The sequence below is a fragment of the Macrotis lagotis genome, chromosome 1, assembly GCF_037893015.1.
Source record: "Macrotis lagotis isolate mMagLag1 chromosome 1, bilby.v1.9.chrom.fasta, whole genome shotgun sequence".
Classification (NCBI taxonomy): domain Eukaryota; kingdom Metazoa; phylum Chordata; class Mammalia; order Peramelemorphia; family Peramelidae; genus Macrotis; species Macrotis lagotis.
Window position 1 is genome coordinate 59,314,286 of NC_133658.1, and position 24,741 is coordinate 59,339,026.

Consider the following 24,741-nt stretch of genomic DNA (forward strand, 5'->3'; position numbering starts at 1 on the left):
TTTTTGTGACTGCCGACCATGAACAAGTGACCACCTAGTCAATATGCATGGCTTGTACCATCTCCTCCTGCCTAAGCCAAGAAGGAGCCCATCCATCTTGTGACCACCTAGTCAATAGAGATAATCCTTGCTTTACCCAACTCATGACCTTAATGACCTTTGTTTTTACCTAGTTTAGCTTATGTGTCATATGTCAACCAGTGGAATTATTCTGTATTAGAAATAGCCTTTTTTTTTAATGTTTAGATTTTAATCCTTATAAAAGAAGGACCCTCCTGGAAGGAGAGGGCATCTCAGATTGTGAGGAAGATCTGAGGTCCACTTCATTAGAGGGAACCACGAACTCAGATCTCTGCCTCAGTCTCTTTTATTGTTGGTGGGACAAGTTTAGTCATTCCAACTAACATGATAATTGTGAATACACAAATTGATCCTTGTTGAACAAGAGACATCCATTTTTCCAGGTGGTTTAGTGGGTTAGAGCCCTGGGCTTGGAATCAGGAAGTTCTGAGGTCAGACTGCTTCAGACCCTAACTAGCTGTGCGATTGGGCAAAATACTTAAGCTTTCCTCACAGGTAAGCCTCCAGGCTTTTTCCCAGTGCTGAAGCTAGGATCCTCTGATTTCTTCTATTTAGAGAACTCTGGATGGGGAAACTCTGCCACTATCAGTCTTAGAGAGGTTTTCTGAGAACCACTAAGAGATCAAATGACTTCTCCAGGATCACAAAACAATGAATAAGATATGAATCAGAGGCAAGACTTGGATGTAGGTCTTCCTGACTTGAAGGCTGACACTGGACCTTTCCTTCCTCAATGGTATTGTTATTCAGTCATGTCCACTTCTTCATCACTCCATCTGGGATTTTCTTGGAAAAGATCCTAGAGTGGTTTGCTGTTTCCTTCTCTAGTTCATTTGACAGATAAGGAAACTAAGGTAAATAGGATGAAGTGACTTGCCCAGGGTCGCAACAGCGATTAAATGTGAACTCACAAAGATGAGTCTTTCTGACTCCAGACCCAATTTACTCTCACTGAGCCACTTAGCTGCCCTCCATAAATCCTTCTCAATAAAGCTTTGTAACCTCTGCTTTCTCCCCACCCCACCCGCTTTGATTCTAGTGTAGAAACTTTCTTAGATTTGGAAGGAACTTTTGAGATCATATAGACCAACCACCTATGTAATATATGAATCCTGCCCAGTGACAGGTCACTCATTATCTTACAAGACAACAACCTATCACACACTGAGCTGTATTTCTTGCTGTCAAACTGGCTCCCTGCATTCCTTCCATGTGTCCCAGTTCTTCCTGCTGGGGCCAAGTGAAATGAGCCAAATCTCTATTATAAACCATATTAGAAGCCCTTTAGGTATTTAAAGACAACTGTCTGACTGAAAGATTTTTTTTTTTGACTTGGTTTCAAGTTTCCTAACCATCACTGTGCCAAAGCAGTGACTCAGAGAAGCCAGAATTGGTTGTTCTCATGGAGCCTTGTCAATATTAAGGATCCACAAACCCTTCAGTTAGGTGGCACATTGGATAAAGCTTTGGATCAGGAGTCAGAAAAGACCTGAGTTCAAATCTGACCTCAGACATTCACTAGCCGAGGGACCCTGAGCACCCCTGTTAATCTGTTTCCTTATCTGTAAAATGGGAATAATAATACCACTACTTCAAAGGTTGTGAGGATCAAGTTAGATAATATTTGTAAAGTGATTACCCAGTGTCTGGTATACAGTAGTCACATAATAAATGCACCCCTTGGGTGCTAAAAGGCATTACTTAAGTACTTACTATTATTGCCAGACAGTATTCTAAACCTGTTTGGATGGGTAGGAATATCAATGTGCCCAGAGTATTTTCTATCAATTTTATACCAAAATGCTTTCCTTTTTCCTTCCCACCTTTTCCCCCTTCTCTTAGCTGGTTTCTCTTTTCTGTCACCCTGACCCATTCCTACTCTTCCTTCATTTCTCTTTCTCCCTCCCTCCCTTTCTCCCTCCCTCCTTCTCTCCCTCCTTCCTTCTTTCCTCCCTCCCTTCCTCCCTTCCTTCCTTCCTTCCTTCCTTCCTTCCTTCCTTCCTTCCTTCCTTCCTTCCTTCCTTCCTTCCTTCCTTCCTTCCTCCTTCCCTCTCTTCTTTCCTTCCTTTCTCTCTCTCCCTCCTTCCTTCCCCCTTCCTTTCTCCCTCACTCCCTTCCCTCCCCCTCCTTTCCTTACTTTCCTTTCCCTTCCCTTCCCTCCCTCCCTCCCTCTCTCTCTCTCTCCCTCCCTCCTCTTTCTTCTTTCTTTCTCTTTCTGTCTGTCTGTCTTTTCTGCCTTCTTTTTTCCTTTCTTCTGTTTGCATACCTAGCCAGAGTCAGAGACTAGTGACTTATAATTCTCTTACCTGGATCAAAGAATATAATAGCTTTAAGACAAGCATATTCATTGTCATCAATGTGGATTTCTCTCAAGGGCTTGACCAACTCGTCCAGTATTCTTATAGCTACTCGAGCAATTTCCAATTCTGGGCAGTGCATAGGAATAATGAAATCATTTCCTGGGGAGGAGTGAGAACAGCTGTATCATCTGCAAGGTATAGAATCATTTGCATTGGATTCTGTCAACTGGTATACCTGACATGAATGCCTATAGAAACATAAGAACCTGTCTTTTAATATATCTACAAGAAGATATATTAAATCTCTCCCAGATTAGGCCCTAGGAGAGAAGCTCATAGGTATGGTAAGCTTGTAAGAAAATGGCCACCTGACCTAAGATCCATTTTGAATGAATAAATCTTTAGCCATTTAAGTAATGATTATTAGGAACTAAAGCCTAGTTTTGGGCAAAAAACCATGGAGATAGCCAGCCAGTTCTTTTAACTCCTTCTCCACACTTCTTATGATCTGGTCCTTTCCCTTATAAACCTTCCTCTCAGGAAAGGCACAGAAAAATTCACTCATCTTAAAAGTATAATTATAAATTATTAATAAATCTTAAAATTCAATTAAAATCTCAATCAAATTAATTCAATTAAAAATCTCATAAAAACCTATAGAACTGACTCATTTATTAATCAAACCCAATCTTCTGATGGGAATTTGCAGTTTCATATAAGACTGAAGGCATACTATAGGGCAACTAGGTGATGAAATCTAGATGAATTGAATGCCAGCCTTGGAGTCAGAAAGACCTGAGTTCAAATACTTATTAGCTACATGACCTTGGACAAGTCACTTCACTCTGTTTGCCTCAGTTTCCTCATCTGTCAAATGAGCTAAAGAAGAAAATGGCAAGTCACTTAACCCTGTTTGCCTCAGGTTCCTCTTCTGTAAAAAGAACTGGAGGAGGAAATAGCAAACCATGCCAGAGTCTCTGCCAAGAAAACTCAAAGTGGGTCATGGAGATTTAGTCATGACTGAATAACAACAACAGAAAAGTCTAAGGATTATTAAGAATGTGGTATTGTAGTGGTCAAGTTTCAAGCATTATTTGGCTTAAAGAAGAATTACTGGGGTAGAGGATCCAGAGTTAATAATTCCATTATAACACAATACAGGTATTCTTTCCCCATAGGATTGAGTCTAGCTCTTTGTAATACTGATAAGGAAAGAATTCATATTTAACAAGTGAATTTTGGTTTTCTTTTAAATCCCAACAAAAATCCCATCTTCTGTAAGAAGCCTTTCCCTACACCTCTTAATTCTAGTGCTTTCCCCTCTGTTAATTATTGCTTGTTTATTTTGTATATATCCTTGAAGCTAGGGACTGTCTTTTGTCTCCATTTTTTAATCCCTAGTTTTTAGCCCAGTGTCAAGCACATTATTATTATTATTATAATATAAATTTTGTTTTTCCAATTGCATACCAGGGTAGTTTCTACCAATCATTTTCTCTTGCAAGGTTTTGACTTTTACAATTTTTCTCCCTTCCTCCCTTCCCTCCCCCTTCCCTCAACCAAAGGCAGTCTGATATAGGCCTTACATTTGCAACCACGATAAACAGAGATTGAAACCGAATGTGCTGTAGCATATTTTATTGTTCTAACTCTGTGGCTTTAGTTTTGGAGTTTTCTTGGCAAAGATACTGAAAGGTTTTGCCATTTCCTTTTCCAGTATATCCCCACTTTACAGATGAGAAAATGAAGCAAATAAGGGTTTAAGTGACTTGCCCAGGGTCTCACAGCTCATAAGTGTCTAAGACCAGATTTGAACTCAGATCTTCCTGACTCCAGGGCAGGCGCTCTATCCACTACACTAGCTAACTACCCTCAACACATGGTACCTAGAGATAGCAGGCACTAAATGAATGTTTATTGATTGATTGGTAAAATCATTGTAGATGGGGAAAACCCTACTTGGACAATATAATAACTCTTACTGACAGCAGATGGTGCTGTAGGATATGCTCTGCTAATCTGATGAGCCTTGGAGACTTGTTGGATGTTTCATTTTTCTCTTTAACTTTAGTCTAGCCTTTTTCCTTCCTTATTATGTTATGCAATTTAATTCCTTCCAAAATTCAAGTAAATCTCTTAAAATGAGATGGGCTTCTTTATTAAGGCAATGTTGTATTGTTGGGGGGTTTTGGTAAACACATGGAGTCACAGTTGTAGGCAGTTATTAACTGGTTTAACCAACAAAACTTCATAAAGTGTTGACTGGCTCCTTAGCATTAAAATGGACTTTGTGAGGAGCCCGAGGATTCTATTTCACCCTCACCTCTTCTTTCTGTTTCCTATGGCCATTACTCTAGTTGGACCCCTTATCACTTCTGAACTGGACTATTGTCATAACCTCTGGGCTGTATTTCCTCTCTCTAGACCCTCCCCACTTTAATCCATCATTCTTCTACAACATGAGTCCTTTTCTTATTCACTTCATAGTGCCTTTATAGCATCCCTGTAAGAACAAATACTTTCTACATACTTTGTATTGACTTATCTTTATATATATTATTCTTGGTCTTTAATATTGATGATTCTATGAATGTTGTATATTAAAATGCAATTTCCCTCTAGTATAGTGCTCACCAAAGTAGAATGCATCCTCAATATATATACAGTATGCAATAAAAAGGTAAGTAAATGCAAGATAATTTGAGGAAGGAAAGGGCTTTGACAACTGGGAAGAGCAAGGAAAACTTCATGGAATAGTTAGGGTGATAAGCATTCTTATAGAACTACAGAAACCTCTGGGTTGGAAGGAACTCAGAGGCCCACCACTTCGGTCCATTCTTGAACCAGAATCCCTGTACAGCATACTCAACAAGTGGGCATTCAGCCATTGCACGATGGTGAGAAAAATGATTATATCTCTTATATTAACAATGAATTATTGAATTAGGATGATGATTTTCATTTTGTACTCCTCATTCAGAGTTCAGCCCCAGCAGATTATTCACCCATTTGTAATGAGAGGTAAAACTCATATCTGTTCAAAAGGTGAAGAAATTTTAATTTAAGTGAATTGATGGATTCCAGACAATTATAGATTACTCAGACATGTCTGAGATTTTGTCTAGATTACCCCAAAATATGGTTATGTGAGAATAGATAAATCTCTTAGACCAAGACTGAGGTTCCCCCAGACCTTCATTACAATTATATTCATTTTCTCATTAATTCTTGACTAATCGGAGTTTATTACCACCCTTAGGAAAACTCATTTTTGTGAGAATATGTAAAGCCATGAGGGGTCTTTTACATTTGTGAGTGTCACTGACCATGATTAATTACTCAGAAACTATGTTTCTTGAACTTTTTGTATGTCACAAAAGTCTCCAAGTTAAAAGAGAACCCACCCTCTCCTGGAGCAGTGGGCCAATTCACTTTCACATAGCAATCAGTTCTCCCTTAGGTCAAGTTTATGTGTATCTTTTCACTGGTTCCATTCATTCCCTCAATGTTCCTTTTTCTTCTAATTGTTGGGGAAGACCATGGCCAGGGAGATGATGTCATGACATACAAGGGCACTTTGGGGTCAACCAGAGCAAATCTCTCTTCTAAAGAAAAGTACATCAAATACTTAAATACTTAATTATGGTCAAATACTTAAATATGGTCATAGAATCATAATGCTAAAGCTAGAAGGAAACTTTGAAGCTATTAAATTCATCCCAACCCTCCATTTTTATTTGAGGAAATAAAGACTAGGGACAGTTAATTTACTTCCCTGAAGTCACAAAGGTCATCAGCATCAGAGACAGGTTTTGAATCCAGGTTACCCATGCTTTTGCTGCTCTCTTCATCCTGTCATACGGCCCCCTAAGCATTCTTTCTTTTAGCTAAGCATTCCCTCTTTCTTTCAAATAGCCCCTTATGGCATGATCTCAAAGCTCTATAAACTCTTTCTGGATGTCCTTCCTGAAATGTTGAGTTCAGAATGAAGCTCAATACTCTATTTGGAGAAAGGGTGGCATAGAACCATCCTCTCCTGACTCCTAGACACTACTTTGCTTGATGTACCCTAAGAATTCAGTAGCATTTTTATTTGTTTTTTTTGGGGGGGTAGGGCAATGGGGTTAAGTGACTTGCCCAAGGTCACACAGTTAGGTAATTATTAAGTGTATGGAGTCACATTTGAACTCAGGTCCTCTGGACTCCAGAGCCAATGCTCTATCCACAGTACCACCTAGCTGTCCCTTGCAGGAACATTTTTAGCAGTTATATCACCACATTGACTTAGGTTGAGTTTGTAGTCCATTATAATCTCATAGCTCTTTTTTCAGGTAACCTATCTAATTCTATGAGGTGGAGAGAAGGTGGGGTATGACACATGACGCCAAGTACACCCATCTCCTATAGAAAAAGAATCTTGGGCTTAGAGGAAGTAACCAAGGTCACCCAAGTCCAACGAGTTAGTTTTCAAACTCTGGTCTTTTAGCTACAAATCCAATGTTCTTCTTTCCTTTAAAAGAGATGTACTAGAAAGAAAATAATACCTGGGGCAAAGAGATTTAAAATCTTACACCTGGTTCAAAGAAATTAAAGTCAGAAGTAGAAGATAGGGAAGGCATGGTTAGGCAACAATTTGAAGAAGACTGGGGGTCTTAGTGGTCTGCAATTGCAAGCAAGAGTATGAATAGTCCAAGTGGTTAATGCAATCTTCGGTGACTTTAAGCAATAAGAAATGGCCCTACTATCCTTTGCACCAGTCAACATACAGTTCTAGGTATCATAGTTTAGGAAGAATATTGGTATTTAGAGGTGGACAGCAAAATTGGTGGAGGGTCCTGAGTCTATATCGTATAAAGACTGTTTGAAGGAATTGTGGATAGAGGGTAGCAGCATAGTGTAAGGCAAAGATCACTGAATTTGGACCCCTATTTGAACCTTGGTTCTGCCACTTGGTACTTGTGTGACCTTCAGCAGGTCACTTAAATCTTGGAGCTTCAGTTTAGTCATATATAAAAAAATGAGGGAATTAAACAAGTTAAACTCTAAGCTTCTTTCTAGTTTCAAAACAATGATCATATGATCAGTGTTTAGCATTGGAAAGAGAAGATTCAGGAGAGAAAAGACAACTGTCTTCAAATACTCAAATGGCATATATGGAAGAGAGAATTGATGTGTTCTGTTTGGCTCTAAAGAGAGGAAGCTAGGGCACTGGATGAAAGTTACAAAGGGACAAATTTAGGCTTGATGCCAGAGTAAACTTTCTAGCAATTAGAGAGGTTCAACAATGGAATGGACTGTCTCAGGATGTAATGGGTTCTCCTTCCCTCGAGTTCTTCAAGCAGAGGCTAAATGACCACTTGTCAAATATATTTGTAATAGGGGTTCTTATTTGGGGTATAGGTTGAACTGCAGTCCTTTCCGCATCTAAAATTCTGGGATTCTATGACTATACACACAAACACACACACACCCCTTTAGCCATATTTGCCTAAATACACACAGACACACAGACACACAGACACACACACACACACAAACACACTTCTTGTCCTATTTGTCTCTATATATTTAGTTATCTTACACTCCAGAAATACCTTATTCCCTTTTCTCTTTCAACTTGAAGGTCTCACCCTCATTTATCACAGCCCAGACTGGGTCCCTTGTCTCTTCCAAGTAACTTGATCTGGCTACTCCAGACAGTAACATTGGTCTTATCTACTGGCTACTCCACACTGTAACACTGGCCTTATCTATTGATTCTTCTTCTCTGTGGCCAGACTAATTAACTCCCATTTCAGTGCTGGAAGTTGAGGTGTCATTCAATATTAGTAAAGATCTAACGATAGATGTTGGAGCAGAGCAAGAAAAGGGAATTCTGGAATGTTTACTCGTTTTACCTAAAAGTAGGAAATCCGTATAGGGAATAGATCGTTTGGCAACTCCCAGAAGAAGGTGTTCCCCAGCGTGGGCTCTTAATAATGCCACCTGCAAGCCGCACATGAGAGAAAAGAATTGATTATATAGGTGAAAAAAGAACTAGAAGAGGTCTTGGAGATTTAGGACAATCCCTTCATTTTGCAGATGGAGAATCTGAAAGAAAAAAGTCATTGATTCAGTCAATTTTAACTTCTTAATTAGTTTTAGAATGTTAATCTGCTCTCATTTTACAAGAATTTGAGGCCCAGAGAAAGAAAAGTAACTTCATCCTTTTCATACTGGTTAAAGCAGGATCAGGACTAGATTTTAGAATGCTCTGTCCATTTTTTTCCTCCCTTCTGAACCATGCTGCCTCTTCTTTTGGCTCAATAGCCAAGGATTCCTTTGGAGTTGGAATGAGACTATCTAGTACAGCCTTTCATTTTTACAGATGAAAAACCAAAACTTAGACAGGAGATTGGGTTTGTTTAAAGCCACACAGTTCAGAGCAGGGCTCGGACTAGAACCCAAGGATTCTTGTACAATATTCTTTTTAGTTCCTAAAAAAGAAGGGAGTTTTATTTTGGTCTTTTGTGTTTGATGTATAATCTTTCCCCAATATTATTCCTCTTCCTTCACTCATATTCATTTTTTTTTTTTTTAGTTTTTGCAAGCCAATGGGGTTAAGTGTCTTGCCCAAGGCCACACAGCTAGGTAATTATTAAGTGTCTGAGACTGGATTTGAACCCAGGTACTCCTGACTCCAGGGCCGGTGCTCTATCCACTGCACCACCTAGCTGCCCCCATATTCAGTTTTCTAAAAAAAAAAAAAAAAAAAAAGAAAAGAATCAAATAAAACTCAAGAAATCATAACTTAATAATCCTGGCAAACCTTGTACAGCTGTAAGATTCTTTCTCTTTTTTCAGAGGAGAGAAGGGAAATGTGATTCGTTGTCTTTTCTCTGGGATCAAGATAGAACAAAGAAAGGGAGTACTTAACAAAATTCATGGCTTAGCAAAATATTAGCACTGTTGCTTTTGTTTACATTATTATGACATTATGCATCTTTTTCTCTTGATTCTATTTTTTCTGTTCCATGTGAGTCCATATAAATTTTCTTTTGGCAACTAGATGGCGAGCATCAGACTTGAGTTCAGAAGATCTGAGTTCAAATTTGGTCTCAGATGCTTACTAGTTGTATGACCTGAGGAAATCATTCCATCTCTATTTGCCGTAGTTTTCTCATCTGTAAAATGAACATGATAATACACCTTCTTCCTAGGCTTGTTGCGAGAATCAAATGAGAAAATAATTATAAAGTGCTTAGTGCTATCTAGATGTTAGTTATTATTATTATCTTGGTCATTATTATGCCCCATAAATTTATAATTTTGCATTCTTTCTCTTGCAAGTCAACACTTATTTATTATTTATATTTAATTTTTTTGAAAGTCAGCACTTTTCATTTCTACTTTCCCCACGAAATTTATTTAGATTAATTCTATAACTTCTTGAAATTTTTATTGCTGTAGCACTGAACCTGTAAATTAACTCAAATAATAGTGTCATTTTTATTATATTGATTCTGCCTAACCACAATGACTCCAATTATTTGTCTCTCTTTATTGCCATCAAGAATGATTTATATTTGGATTTCTATAAGTCCATTGAATGTCTTAGTAGCTTCAATTCCAATATTTTATTTTTTGAGTGGCAAATGTCATTTTCTCCTGCTTTTTTGGTAGCAATGATTAGAAATTCTTTTAATTTTTAATAGCCTTATTTTTAATAGCCTTTTTCATATTCTGTCTTTTTGCTAAAGCTAATAATCATCTTGATTTATTTCTTCACTGATTCTAAGGAATTTTCTGGCCTTCTTTCTTTTTGTCACATTTCCCCATCTACATATCTTTGCACTAGCCATTCCCCATGTTGGAAATGCACTCCTTTCTTACCCCAACTCAGAGAATCCCTCTCTTCATCCAAAATATTGATTTTACTATATGTATATATGTGTATATATACATATATTTATGCATATATACTAAATATTTAATAAATAATTCTTAATTGATTGATAGATTTCAACACATTTTCAAATAGGAGTACTTTGGACTTATCTTTACTGATGTTTTTATACATTTAATTTTTCTCATATTGCAATGAGTGAAAGGCAAAGATGATCTAAGACAGAAATTATCAGTGATGGAAGGGCTTTTGGAAGGCATGCATATTAACATTTTAGCAGTGGAGCTGTAAATTGGCCCAACCATTCTGAAAAGCAGTTTTTTTCTTTTAAAGGTGTTTAAAATGACTACATTTTTGACCTAGAGATATCTTAGCTAAGCACACATCTAAGGAGACCAAAAATAGGAAGAAATATCCCATTTATATGTCATAGAACTTTTCATGCTATCAAAGAAATGAAAATGATGATGTTTTTGTTGTTGAGTTGTTGCAGTTTGTCTGACTCTTTGTGACCCTATTTTGAATTTTTTTTTTGTCAAAGGTACTAAAATGGCATGGCATTTTCTTCTCCAGCTCATTTGACAGATGCAGAAACTGAGGCAAACGTTAAATGATTTGCTCAGGGTTGCCCCGCTAGGAAGTGTCTAAGGCTAAATTTGAACTCAGATCATCCTAACTCCAGGCCCAATACTCTATCCACTGTGTCATCTAGCTGGGTTGGCTATCAGGACTATATTTGCCCCATAAAAGAAATTTGATGGAATGCCTCTTGCTCAATTATTGAGCCTCAACTCAAATATAGCAGAAATAGCATTTATTGCTGTTTAAATATTTGGTAAAATTATACTGTAAATCTATTTGAATGAATAATTTTTCCCTCTTTGATATTCTGAGATTAGCTTTTTTCTGTAATTTGAGAATTTTTATATTTTTGTGGACATTCATACAATTTTTCCTTTAAATTCACAACTTTCATGATTCAAAAGTGGGCAGAATAATTTCTGATAGTCAATTTTTAAAAAATTTCCCCTCTGTTCATTGGGAGTTTACATATTTATTTTTTTAATTTGATAATTTGATATTTTAAAAATCAAATTGATATCTTATCATAATTAGTGATTTTCCCCTTGTTATCATTTTCTTAAGAATAACTATTGTTTCTATGTTTTATTCTTTGACCCATTTGCTGTTTAACATGCAGTTTTTGATCTCTTTTGAATTTATTATGATTTTAATTAAGCTTTTATTTGAAAAGTAAATTTATTACTAATATTTTTATTTATTTTTCATTTCTTTATGCTTTAACACATCATCAGTTTTTGTAAAGGTACCCTCTGCTTCTAAAAATATTATGTTCTTTAATGTGCTAATACACAAATCACCAAAGGTCCTAAAATATTATTGTTCCATCATTTTGTTCAACTTATGTTTTTCCTAATCTTTTTGTTAGATTTATCCAGTTCAAGGAGCAGCTAGGTGGCACAGGATAGAGCATGGGCCCTGGAGTCAGGAGTACCTGAATTAAATTACCTAGCTGTGTGGCCTTGGGCAAGTCACTTAACCCCATTTGCCTTGCAAAAATCTTTAAAAAAAAAAGAAAGAAAAAAGAAAGACTCATCCAGTTCAGTAAAGGAGTATTAATGTCTCCTTGCAGTGATTATGTTGCCATCAATACCCTTTTGCAAATCAATTTGCTTTTACTTTAAGAATTTAGAAGCTATCTCATTTATTGCATATATATTAAAATAAACTTTATTGATATATTTTTTGTCACCTAAATTTCCCCCTGCATGCCCCCTCAACCCCATCAGACAGCCATCCTTTAGAAGAAAGAATTTTTTTAAATAGGAAAAACAAGATCACCAAAACTGCTCAAAAAAAATCTGAAAATATTGCTGAATATATATTTAATAATAATGCTTCATTGTTTATGGTATCTTCAAGTTCATTGTAGTTTCTTAACTCTCTTGATATTATCCACCTCTCTCTCTCTTTTTTAACTGTCTTATCTTTTGGGTTATCTATGACTGCAGTTTCTTACTGTTTGAAGCTGCCTGAAGGATAATAGATTTTACTTAGAAACTTTTTTTACTAGTATGTATGTCTTAAATGTTTTTCTTGAAGATACATATATATATATTTATACATATGTATATAAATATACATATATATTTATTTGCTTATTTGTTTTGTCTTTCTTTCACGCAACTTCTTTTCTTCTGGGAAAATGTAATTCACCCTTGTTTAGAGTTATAATTGTTATGTTTGTGTTTTTGTCCATTAAGTTAATTTTATGTCAATTATTCCACCTCAAGGTCCCCTTTCAAATGAGCACTTGGTCTCTGTGGTTTGCTTTGCTTACACAAATCTGGTCTCTGTCTACTCAAACAGATTTCCTCTCTACAATTCAGCCAGTTCTCTGTTTGTGCTCATTCCAAACTATTGAAATTTATTTTGGTTGATATTTTATTTTTTAATTCAATTCAAATATTTATTAAACATCTATATGCAAGCCACTATGCCAGACCATGAAGATACAAAGAAAACCATGAAAAATACTTCTTATCCTCAAGAAGTTTTTATTTTTACATCTAGTCTTCTGTTCCTGCATCAGGCTACCTGGCCACCAGGGCCTAGTTCTTTTAAAGCCTCTTGTCATCTGTCCTGTCCTTTCTCTTTGCCCAATAGAATATAAGCTTCTTGAGGGCAGGAACTATCTTTCTTGTTGCTTTTATATTTCTGGGTCTTAGAGCAGTACCCATCACTTAGAAAAGGTTAGGAAATGTTTGTTACCTACTTACCTATCCTTCCTATTGGGCCCTTTAGTCAATAGGTCCAAGACTCAAGCTTGACATGACATTTTCAGAGTTCAACTTTGGATTTCTCTCTGTGGATGATGCCCTCTGGATATTAATTATTTGAATTTTGCTTTCTTTCTGTTACATTTGAATAATTTTACCACTGCTTCTAGGAAATTTTCCTGGATTATTTTCTTATCTATGGTTTCATGCTTTTAATATAATTGTATTAGTCTAGATCAGTGGTATTAAGCTGAAATAGAAGTATATCTCTATAGGCAGCATATTGTTTTAGAAAATTAACATTATATTGTATTATATTGTATTGTAATTTTTAAAAATAATCCTTAATTACATTTTAATCTGGTCTGAGTTATTTCTTCCCTTCCCATTTTATGCAATTTCCACAGCTTATAGAATTTAAAATTTTGTTCCCTTTTTATTTTATCAGTTAGTTGTTCTTCTGTCTGCAGTTTTCATATTAAAGTCTGTAATCATTTCTTCTAAGTCCTTAACTCTTTTACTTGTTTTTTATTAACTTCTAGTTATTAGTGCTAATTTCACCCTTTTTTAAAATTTTAATTCTTCTGTTGATCATCTTAGCCTTTCTAGAGCTTCTTAATTTACTGTATTGCCATTTCTAATCTGGAAAAATGTATCAAAGAACTTTGCTCTTCAGGGATTTTTCTAGATCCTTTTCTTCCTTGTACCTGATCAATGTAATGATCCCTTTTTTGCATCACCTTGCTCATTTCTGTTACTTTCTCAATTTCTATGTTAATTTTTTTGGGTAATACCCTTCCTTAATGGAATCTTTTTACTGTAAGCTTTTTACTGTACTCCCTTTTTCTATTAGCTATAGTAGGAACAAGCCTAGCATCATTAGTTCCTTATTTTTTCTATATTGTTCAGTTGTTTCAATCATGTCTGATTCTTCATGACCCCATATGGGATTTTCTTGGCAACGATACTAGAGCATTTTGCCATTTCTTTCTCAAGCTCATTTTAAAGATGAAGAAAATTGAGGCAAGCAGGGTTAAGTGGCTTGTCCAGGATCACACAACTAAGGCTGGATTTGAACTCAGGTCCTCCTGCCTCTAGGACTGGTGTTTTCTCTACTCTGCCTCCTAGTTGTCTTGTTTTTTTTTTATTTTAGCTATTATTTTTATGCAAGAATTAAGGTTCTTGGGGAATGTTAAATTGAGATATAAGTTTTTTTTTTGTTTTGTTTTTACATTTTTTTTCAAGGCAATGGGGTTAAGTGGCTTGCCCAAGGCCACACAGCTAGGTAATTAAGTGTCTGAGGTCAAATTTAAACCCAGGTACTCCTGACTCCAAGGCCGGTACTCTATCCACTGTGCCACCTAGCTGCCCCTGTGATCTAAGTTTTAACAGTCTCTCTGCTCAGTCCTTAGCTTTGGGCTGGCCCTGGAATGCTTTACAGGGCTGTCTGTGATTTCAAGGGAAGGAATAAACACTTATTATGCAACTGCTGCATATCAGGCATTATCTCATTTGATTCTCACAAACACTCTGAGAGATAAATGGTCTCTTTATTCCCATTTTTGCAGATGAAGAAACTGAGGCTCAGAGAAGCTATAGAGCTTTGCCTCTCTGACTCCTGTTCTACTGATTTCCCCTGGGGTTGTTGTGATGGAGCCCAGGTGAGATGAGGAACATGGAAGCATGCTGTAATCATATTGAATTAATGCCCTTATTGTCCCTACCTGGTCATCCAGCGGGAGCTCCCAGAACACTGGGATGTATTTGGCCCATTCAACCAGAATCAGCAGCTGCTGCTTCATGGACTCACACACATCACTGATGGTGGCCACCTTTTTCGCAGCCACGTCGGTTCTATTCGTGGGGTTTATGGAGGAGTGCTGCCAAGAGAAGGAGAAAGGCAAAGGCTATCATTTAACTAGCTGTCCTGAAGAGGGAGCTTAGAGCAAAGTCCCTGTACCAGCAAGATGAGGACAAGTCTTAATTTTAAGGGAAAATACAGTATCAAATCATATCTGACCAAGATGGAACCTTAGAGATAATCTACCTCAGAGGTTTTTAGTGGGATTTGATATTTTTAAAAAAATATTTCTATACTTGTATTTCAAAGGCTTCCTTTTGTAATCCTATGTGGTTTTATTTTATGTATTTAAACATTATTTTGAGAATAGATCCTCAGGCTTCCCCAGACTGCCAGAGCAGGGCTATAATACCACAAAAACTTCAGAACCTCTGGAGTGGACAAGCTCTCTAATTTTACATGTGAGGAAACTGAGACTTTCCTCCCTTCCCTTACACTATCCTGCAAGTTTGAGAGAAATAGCTATTTAGTAGTTGTATTTATATATTGTTTCTCTTACACTTATGCCCATGCTATGAAAGTTTAACAACTTATGTCCCATAAATGTAGAGCTGGCAGGGACCTCAGAGATCATCTAATCTCATCCCCTCATTTTACAGATGAAAAACTGAGGTAAGGAAGACCAAATGATTTGCCAAATTGGGAGTTGTGCCTGAGGAAGGACACAAACATTCTCGGTATCATTAAGTCCATAACCAATGAGAAAGACAGCTTGGGCCAACAGAGAAAGCTCAGAATTGGGAGTTAGGAGACTTGAATTCTAGTTTCTCATGTTGCTTCTGACTTTGGCTAAGTCACTGTTTCTCTCTGAACTTCAGTTTCTTATACTGAAAGATGTGGGAGTTGGATTGAATGACTCAAGGGCTTTATTTTAGTTTTTTTTTTCCAAGGCAAATGGGGTTAAGTGGCTTGTCCAAGGCCACACAGCTAATTATTAAGTGTCTGAGACCGGATTTGAACCCAGGTACTCCTGACTCCAGGGCTAGTGTTCTATCCACTGCACCACCTAGCCGCCCCTTGACTCAAAGGCTTAAAAAATTTTTTCTATTGTTTCTTCTGCTTCCTGTCTTCTGTGTCTTTCTGAGTGTCTTTGTAGACTCTTTGTATCTCTTTCCTCCATATCTCTTTCCCTCTTTGTGTCTCTATCCCTCTGTGTCTCTCTGTGTCTCTTTGTCTCTGTCTCTGGATGTGTCTAATCTTTGGCTGGAAGACCAGAGCCCATGTAATACAAGCAGACAATTACTACTTGAAAGGACTCTGAAAGCCCATTCATTTGTGGTCAGTAGCCTGGCCACTCTATGCTCTGGGGAAGCCATACAAACTGAACAGGGCCAAGCCCCCCCTCAAACTTTGGGCAGACCTCCCAGATCAACTTGTGGTCCTCCTGTAAAACAAGGGGGGAAGGGGAATGTGCTTAGGCCTCTATCCCCTCACTGCCAAAAAGTCAATTTATTGGTGCTTTCCAGTGAGTTGACTAGGCAAGATTGTCAGACAGGGTTCCTGTGAATCAAATTATCTCTCTATCTCTCTATCATCTATCATCTCTCTCTCTCTCTCTCTCTCTCTCTCTCTCTCTCTCTCTCTCAAAATATGCATATATACACACATATATATGTAATGTTTACTGTTGGTGCACCTAACCATTCAGAGATGTATATGATACCAAACCTTCAACTCCCTGAACTCCCTGAAGGTAGCAAAGAGAAGTAGCAAAGAACAAAGTAAAAGAATAACTGGTTTAAGGCTCACAAAATGCTTACCCCACCCACACCTCAATGTTGCAGTGAGTGACATTTTTATTATCATTTTACACAAGAGGAAAATGAAATTCTAAGAAATGAAATAATTTGCCCAGAGTCACACAGACTTTAAGAGCTGGCATTCAATTTTCAATGTCTCCTGATTCTAAATCACCTTCCTTTAAATCATGCTGATGATCTACCAACTGCTTCATAATGAGGTTGTCACCCATTTACTTAAGCTACAGCTGGAATGACTTGGACCAACCTTACCCACTGATGAAGCAGGTGTCATTTGTGTGATTGGCTGAGTGAGGAAGGTCCTAGGCTCTGGACTGTCTCTTGGGGATCCACAGGATCACAATCCTACCATGGTGACTGGGCGTTCATCTCCAAAAGAGGCTTATTTCAACAGTAAATGTCACTTAGTAAATAAATTTGTTATCAACTATTTACCATCAGATATGATGGAATTTATTGCTCTGCTCCACCTGAGGGTAGGGCTCTGAGAGAATGGAAATTTTGTGGGTAGTCAGGATATGGAGAGCATTTATTAGAGTACTTGCCACTTGAACTGACCCAGTTGGAATACCACACTCTAGGGTTCAGCGGGGGGGGGGGCAGGCCACAGTGACTGGAATGAGGGGGATTTGATTACAGAAGGAGAACGTCAGAGAGGGATGATAGCATGATGGAGTGAACAGGTCTGAGTCCATCTGCATAAGTTCTGACACTCAATACCTTATGATCATGGGCAAGAAATTCTATTTCTCTGGGCCTTAGTTTTCTTATCTGTAAAATAGGGACTATAATAATATAAATACTAGCATAAATAGGGATATATAAAATATGTGTCATATTATATAATAGAATAAATAGGATACATAGATCATCCTTGGTTTAGCTCCCCCACTCAATGGTTGGGAAGAATTTTGTTAATCTCAAAATGTTATAGAAATGTGAGCATTTATTAATGCAAAATGGAGTCAGAGAGTAGTAGAGGGCTCTGAATAATATCTCTTTTGGTAATTACATACTTAAAAAAATTTTAGTTATCTATGCATGTCAGGTCCCCACCACTAGACTGGGCAGGGTAAGGACATCAACTAAACCTCTTTATTTCATTTAATACCTATGGGAAGTCCCTGCATACATTCTGCAGGCACTTGGTGAACGTTTGTTGGATTGAATTGAAAAACCTGACTCATATTGTCTGGTGCTTTAACAGTTCTGTGTCCTCAGAGTCAAACGTCAATTCAAGTCAACCCAACAGATATTGATTCAATAGCTACTGTGTAGCAGGCACTATTCTAGACACAAAACCAGAAATGAATTAGCCCCTGCCTTTAAGGAGCATATACTCTTCTGGGATGGGGATGAAGGATAGAGATATAACATATACACCAGTCAGTAAATACAGAGCAACTTCAGAAGGGAGAGTATGCCAATAACTGGGAAAATCAGGAAAGGCCTGCTATGGGAGAGGGCTCAGGAAAGGCTCTTTGGAGAAAGTCAAGGAATCTTAAAAGGGAAGATGCAGAAGGATGTTTCAGACATGTAACAGCACAATATGGAGATTGGAGATAGAGACTTGAACTAGGGTGGAAGTCATAGAGTCATCACATATCTAAGAGGCTATGTGAGTGGAGGATTGTTGTGAATGTGGGATTGATCATATTTGGCTTATTGCTGTTCTTCATTCTCAAAGACCATGCCACCAGGGAGGTGACATCGTGACATGCATGTGAATTGGATTTGAGTGAGGGGGTGCTGGGGAAAGTCACCAGCTTCATTTTCACCTCTGAAGCATCTGGGTCCAGTAGCCAGATGTGGAGCAGGATGACCAGAGATGGCCCTGGATATGAGACAATTGAGGTTAAATGACTTGCCCAAGGTCACACAGCTAGTAAGAGTCAAGTATCTAGGGCTGAATTTGGCATCTCTTTGAGGGTTGAGGAAGAACAGAGTGTTGAGAATGACTCAAAGTTGGGGGTTTGAGGAAGAACAAAGTGCTGAGGAGGACTCAAAGACTTTGAACTACAGTAATTGAAAGGATAGTGGTGCCATTAGCAGAAATGTCAAAATTTGGAGTATGGTTGGATTTTGAAGGGAATATAATGAGTTCTGTTTTGGACAGGTGGAATTTAAAATGCTTGAGGGACAAATCCACTGTTGATAGTTTGGAATTAGAGCTTGGGAAAAAGATGAAGGCTGGAAAATATATACATGGGAATTACCTGCATAGGGATAACTGAGTCCATTTGAGTTGATGTATTACCAAAAATGATAGTGTAGAATCAAAGAACCTTGAGGATGCCCACCTTTACTGGGCAAGAGGATGATTAATGATACAGCAAAGGAGACTAGTAAAGACTAGTCAGATAGGTAAAGCGAACTATGAGAATCCAGGGGAGAAGAGAATGTTGAACAGGAGGGAATAACTAAGAATGCCAAAAACCTTGGAGAAGTCAATAAAGATGAAGACCAAGGAAAAGTCTAAAGTAGTTAAGAGATATTAGTAATTTAGGAGAGAGGTTTCAGCTGAGTGGTAGGGCAGACGCCAGATTGCAAGGGATTGAGATGTAAACAGGAAGTAAGAAAAGCATCAACAATTTTTTCTTGGAAGTTTGATTAAGTCAATTAGAAGAGATATAGGATCATAGCCTGAGAGAACAGAAAGACCAATTTTTAAAAATTAAATTAAATTAAAATTTTAGAATGAGGGTTATCTAGGAATATTTTTTTGTAGGTGACTAAAGTGACTAAAGAGAAATTAAAGATGAATGAAAAAGGTAATGATTGAGAGGGTAAGTTCCTAGAGACAACAGGAAAGGATGGGATCAAAGGAACACATAGAAAAGTTAGCTTTAGTAAAGAGAGGACTCCTATCTTTTTTTTTTTTTTTTTGGTAAGGCAAATGGGGTTAAGTGGCTTGCCCAAGGCCACACAGCTAGGTAATTATTAAGTGTCTGAGACCGGACTTGAACCCAGGTACTCCTGACTCCAGGGCCTGTGCTTTATCCACTGCACCACCTAGCTGCCCTGAGGACTCCTATCTTTAACAGTCTGAAGCAAAGACAAGAGCAAGGGTAATGAAGAATAATTTTGAGGGATGGAATTGGGAGAGAAGAGGGAGTTTGGAACTGACAGATGCCCTTTATTTCCTCAGTAAAGCATAAGGTGACAGCCTCTCCTGAAAGAAAGAGAGATAGAGTGGTTTGGGAAATGTAAGGAGAGAGGGGGATATTTAGAATAGCCACTATGGAGAGTGTAATAGAGATTACTGTTCAGGAGTGAGGGCCTATTTGGAATTAGATAACATATTTGTTGTGCATGATTTTCTCTAAGAGCATTTGGTAGTGAATGATTAGGGATGGAGAGGCTAATTCAAAGGACTGTAGTAGCTGCTTCCAGAAGAAACCTAGATCATGTTCTTGGGGGGCTACTGCATCTGGACTCAACATCCATCTAAAAAGTCAAAAGCACCCTCGAACCACTTTCCTGCCATGGAAATCTGTTTTAAGTGCCTTCATTCAAGGTGAGGCAAAAGGGATCAAAAACAAAAGAGGCTGGGCTCCCTTCTAGGGAAATGGCATTTTTACATCCTGTTTACTGGTTTTTTGATTTGTTTTGTTTTGGCAAGGCAATGGGATTAAGGTCATACAGCTAATAAGTATCAAGTATCTGAGGTCAAATCTGAACCCAGGTCCTCCTGACTCCAAGGCTGGCATTCTATCCACTGCATTTCTCTGATTTACTTTATACATTTAAAACCTTATTTGGGGAGGAGGGGTACATTGATTCATCAGACTGTCAATGGGGTCCAAGACTCAGAAAGGTCATAGTGTCCAGAATTAAAGAAATGACAGTCTCACTGTACTCTTCTCTGTTCTGATCACTTCTAGAGTATTATATTTTATTTTAGACATTGAATTTTAGCAGGGATGATGAAAAGATGGGGGCTACCCCCAAAAAAGAACACAAGGACTAGACACCATGGTATATTGAGAACTGGATGAAAGAATTTGTGACATTTAGGATGAAGAGAGTAGTCGGATGAGCTGGTGGTAGAAGGGGGAGAGCATAAGAATTGTTTTCAAGTACTTAAAGGACTTTATTGAGGAAAAGACTTGTTCTTCTTGGTCCCATTGGCAGAATTGGATGGAAGGGGCAGAGGTAGATTCAGACTTGGTATAAAACAGGGGTGGGGAACCTTTTTTTCAGCCAAGAACCATTTGGATATTTATAGCATCATTTGTGGGTCATAAAAATTAGCTTGTTATATTTGTTCAAACATTTAATTAATTCACCCCTAAAAAGATCCTAGATTTATTGAATTTTGAGTCCCACCCACAGTTGTCTTGGCAGTCCCAGACCAAATGATCTAGTGGGCCTGCGGGTTGGATGTTCTCCATCTCTGCTATAAGAGGAAACTTCCTAACAATCAGCACTGACTAAATGGAGTGAGTTGGCTCAAAAGACCTCTTTGGAGGTCTTGAAATAAAGGCTGAATAGGCACTCAGAGTATTATATAGAGGAGAGTTCTCAGGACAGAGTACAGGAGAGGACTTTTGAGGAACCTCCTAATTCTGAGTTTCTGGGAAATCCTTGAGTTAAGCAATGAAACTCAGATGGTAGAATTCTAGGCATCAGCCAGGAAAAAGAAGGAAATTAGAGCATCCAAATAGACCTTTACTGAAGGCAGATGCAATGTCCTGGAGATAGGTTCACTCATGCAGCTGGCTGGGATGACAACATGCTTAAAACTTTCTTTTCAACTAGGGCCAAACTATTGTCAGAAACAGAAACAGTGAGCATCAGGCCTCAGTGGGATTCATTCTGATTCATTAGTGGGGCCTTCAGGATGCCAGCCTGCAACAAAGGGCTAGGAAACCCCACCCTTCCTGTCAGGCTCCAGTGCCTTGGTCTGCCCCTCCTAACCCTTACCTGGCATGTTTAACCAATTCTCTTGGAATCACTAGAAATCACTCTCAACTCCTGAGCAGACAGGACGGTTTCTCCCAGGGTCAGAGAGTGGAGAAGGCAACTCTCACATGATGATGATGATAATGATGATGATAATGATGATGATGATGATGATAGCAATAATAATGATGGGGAGGAGAGGAAAGAGAAGAAAAAAAATAAGGAGGAGAAGATAAAGATGAAGAAGAAAAAGGAGAAGGAGAAGAAGGAGGATGAGGAAGAAAAGGAAGGAGAGGAAGGAAAGAAAGAAATAGAAGAAGGAAGAGGAGGAGGAGGAAGAGAAGAAAATGGAGGGAAAGAAAATGAAGAAGAAGCATTTATATAGTGCTTCACAAAGTATATCTCATTTTATCCCTATAACAACCTTGGGAGATAGGTGTTATTTATCTCATCCTCCAGCTGGGGAAACTGAGGCAGGGGCTAATGACTTGCCCAAGGTCACACTATCAAGTGTCTGAGGCTATTTTCAACTCGCGTCTTCTTGTCCCTAAATACAGTATTCTGTGTACCTGACCAAGTTTGTCTGTCCTCCACTTCACGACCTTCAGAGATGGGAAACTTACTATCTTATGTTCACTTGGGCCAGCTCCTAAGTTTGTCCTTCCTCTAAGCTTGGTTGGCTTCTATGCAGGTTGCCCCAGTTGTTCCTAGTTCTGCCTGCTAGGGCCAAGCAGGATGCATTGGATCCCTCCTTCCATATGTTTACTTAAAGAGGGATCCTACTGCCCATCCCTTTAGCATGGCCTCGGCTCTAATGAACAGCCTTGGCTTTGGGAGACATTTGCTAGCTTTCATCATATTACTTCTCTGTTCAGGGTTCAGGGCAGCCAGGCTGGGAACCCCATTCATTATTCTATTCCCTTGCATCCTATCAACACCTTTCCAAATACTTTGTTCCCCAAAGACAGTAAAGAGAGGGGTTAGAAAGGGAAAACTTACAAGGTATGTCACACATAGCAATACCTCAGTTATCTAAAAAGCAGAAGTGTCTGGCAATCACTTTTATGCAAAATGAACTGAGGATGAGGAGAGAAGGAAAAAAGACCTTTGAGCAACCAGAATGCTTGCCATAAAGTTCTCACTGCCAGACTCATGAATTTTACTTTTCTGGAAAGTTCTACTAGTCCTAATGAAAGCCTATTAATTCTTATTTTACACACAGTTTTATTAAACGCTATATGGTTTTCCAAGCAGCAATATATTAGAAAAGGTAAATCAGAATGGGGAGGGAGCACTACAGGTGAGGACATTAACTACAGTGATCAGTGACAGCAGACAGAAAAAATGGAAGTCAAACCACCTCATTGAGTAAATCAGCTTTGTCACTGGTTAAGTCAATCTCCTCTCTGAGGATCTCTAGGGACCCTCCCTGTTCTGATGAAATTTCTCTTTTCCTAGGGGTCTCCCAGCTCTGTCATTTTATGAGTCTATTCATTCTCTAATCGTTCTCTGAATATCCTGGAGGGCTAGGTTGTCAGGAGTGGAAGGCAATAATAATCCTGCTTCCCACTTTTGAGGCAGTTGAGACTTAAGACAAGGTTTTATACACAACAATCCACTGTGTTCAGATGATTTTTTTAAAACAATTTATAGAGGAAGATATTGGCACTAAAGAGTTTAGATGAATTTCTTAGCTGAGGATGATCAGAGCTCTTAAGAGGTGTCTAACCAACTCCCACATTTTACAGTTGAGGAAACTGAGGACCAGGAAAGCTATGATTTGCCTATATTTATACAGGTCATCCGATTCCAGGGTCAATGTTCATTTCTGTATCATGCAGCCTCCTCCAGGGTTAGTACATAACAGAGCCAGGATTGGAATGCAGGGTTTAACACTATTACTACTATTTAACACTGTGAGATAAAGGGATTGAATTCAAAATACACTGGGAGGTCTGACTCTTATTTTGTTTTGATCATTACTGTTTTTATGTTGGTAATTAAGTTGGTCTTGGTTTTTATTGGTTTTTTTTAATTTAATAAAAATAAATAAAAAATAAAGCCAATCACTTCTTTCTAGGTTGGGCATAGGAGTTTAAATATTTACAAGTTTTTCCCAGAAAATATTCTTGCCCCATGATTGATAGATAAATGGACAAAGTTACCCTTTGGATCTATTATCTTTGTAATGTGCAATGCATTTTGATGGCCTTCACTTCCCTTTACCCTTTTCTGCTTGTCCCCTTTTCCCCTATCCATTATCCTTCTAAGATAAAACTCTAATTTGATGGAGTAGAAAACTGAGGCCCAGAGAAGGGGAAAAGAAATCACTTCCCCGTGATCAATCACCTAGCTTAGGACTAGAATTCAGTCCCTATTTTATGAAGGAAAAACAGAACCCCAGAAAGAGAAAATCACTTCTTCATAGTCACCCAGCTTTGCTTAGGACTGGCACCCAAGTCTTTTCCCTCCTGGCCCCATGTGTTCTCTCCATTAAACTAGGCTGGCTCATTCACTTCCCATTTGACTGTTTAGTTTGGAGGCTACAGGCCCTTTTCTGTGAAGCAGCATCGACAGATTTATTGGAAATGTGAAATTCCATGTGTTTTTGGTCTCTGGTTACATTGTGACTTCCAAAAAAATGCCTTTAGTTGGTGGTGACCTTGGTGATTTGGTGCCCTGGCACCACTGTCCCCATTTCACAATGGTGACTACTGAGCGATTTATTGGTCAGAGCCTGTCCTTGGCAAGATGCGGCAACTTCTTCCTTGGTCCTTCTGTCCAAAATGTGGAGCAGTTTGCAAATCTCCATTTCACCCCCACTCCTCCCAAACGCAGGCTCAGAGGAACAACCCCAGAAACAAGAAACAACATAGTTGTGTGGCTAGTCGATTTGATACCCATAATCAAGAGAGGAAGAGACCCTACAGAGTCCCTCCTCTTAGGGATCAGCTCAGAAAAATAAATGACATTTGAGCTGAGATTGATGGTGGTTTCAGGAAAGAGACCAAGCTAGTCAGCAATTGCCAGACAGCCTGGTTTTTATTTTTTATTTTTTTTGACAGCTGCCTTAGACAGAATTCTCTATTCATGGTGGGGCAGGGATCAGCCTGCTTGTTTTGGTCATTTTACACATCTCCCTTGGGTA

At 38.4% G+C, this 24,741-nt stretch overlaps 1 protein-coding gene across 2 annotated transcripts in view; it reads right to left on the bottom strand.

The window, feature by feature from the left end:
• The window catches only part of LOC141498799 (hepatocyte nuclear factor 4-beta-like), a 62,760-nt gene that overhangs the window by 6,933 nt on the left and 31,086 nt on the right, over positions 1-24,741 (bottom strand). For both annotated transcript variants that reach the window (XM_074201902.1, XM_074201903.1), the window contains exons 5-7: positions 14,792-14,947; positions 8,279-8,366; positions 2,388-2,540 (exon numbers count right to left, since the gene is read on the bottom strand). In XM_074201902.1, the coding sequence (XP_074058003.1) occupies positions 2,388-2,540; positions 8,279-8,366; positions 14,792-14,947 (397 nt within the window). The remainder of the gene's footprint in view (positions 1-2,387; positions 2,541-8,278; positions 8,367-14,791; positions 14,948-24,741) is intronic.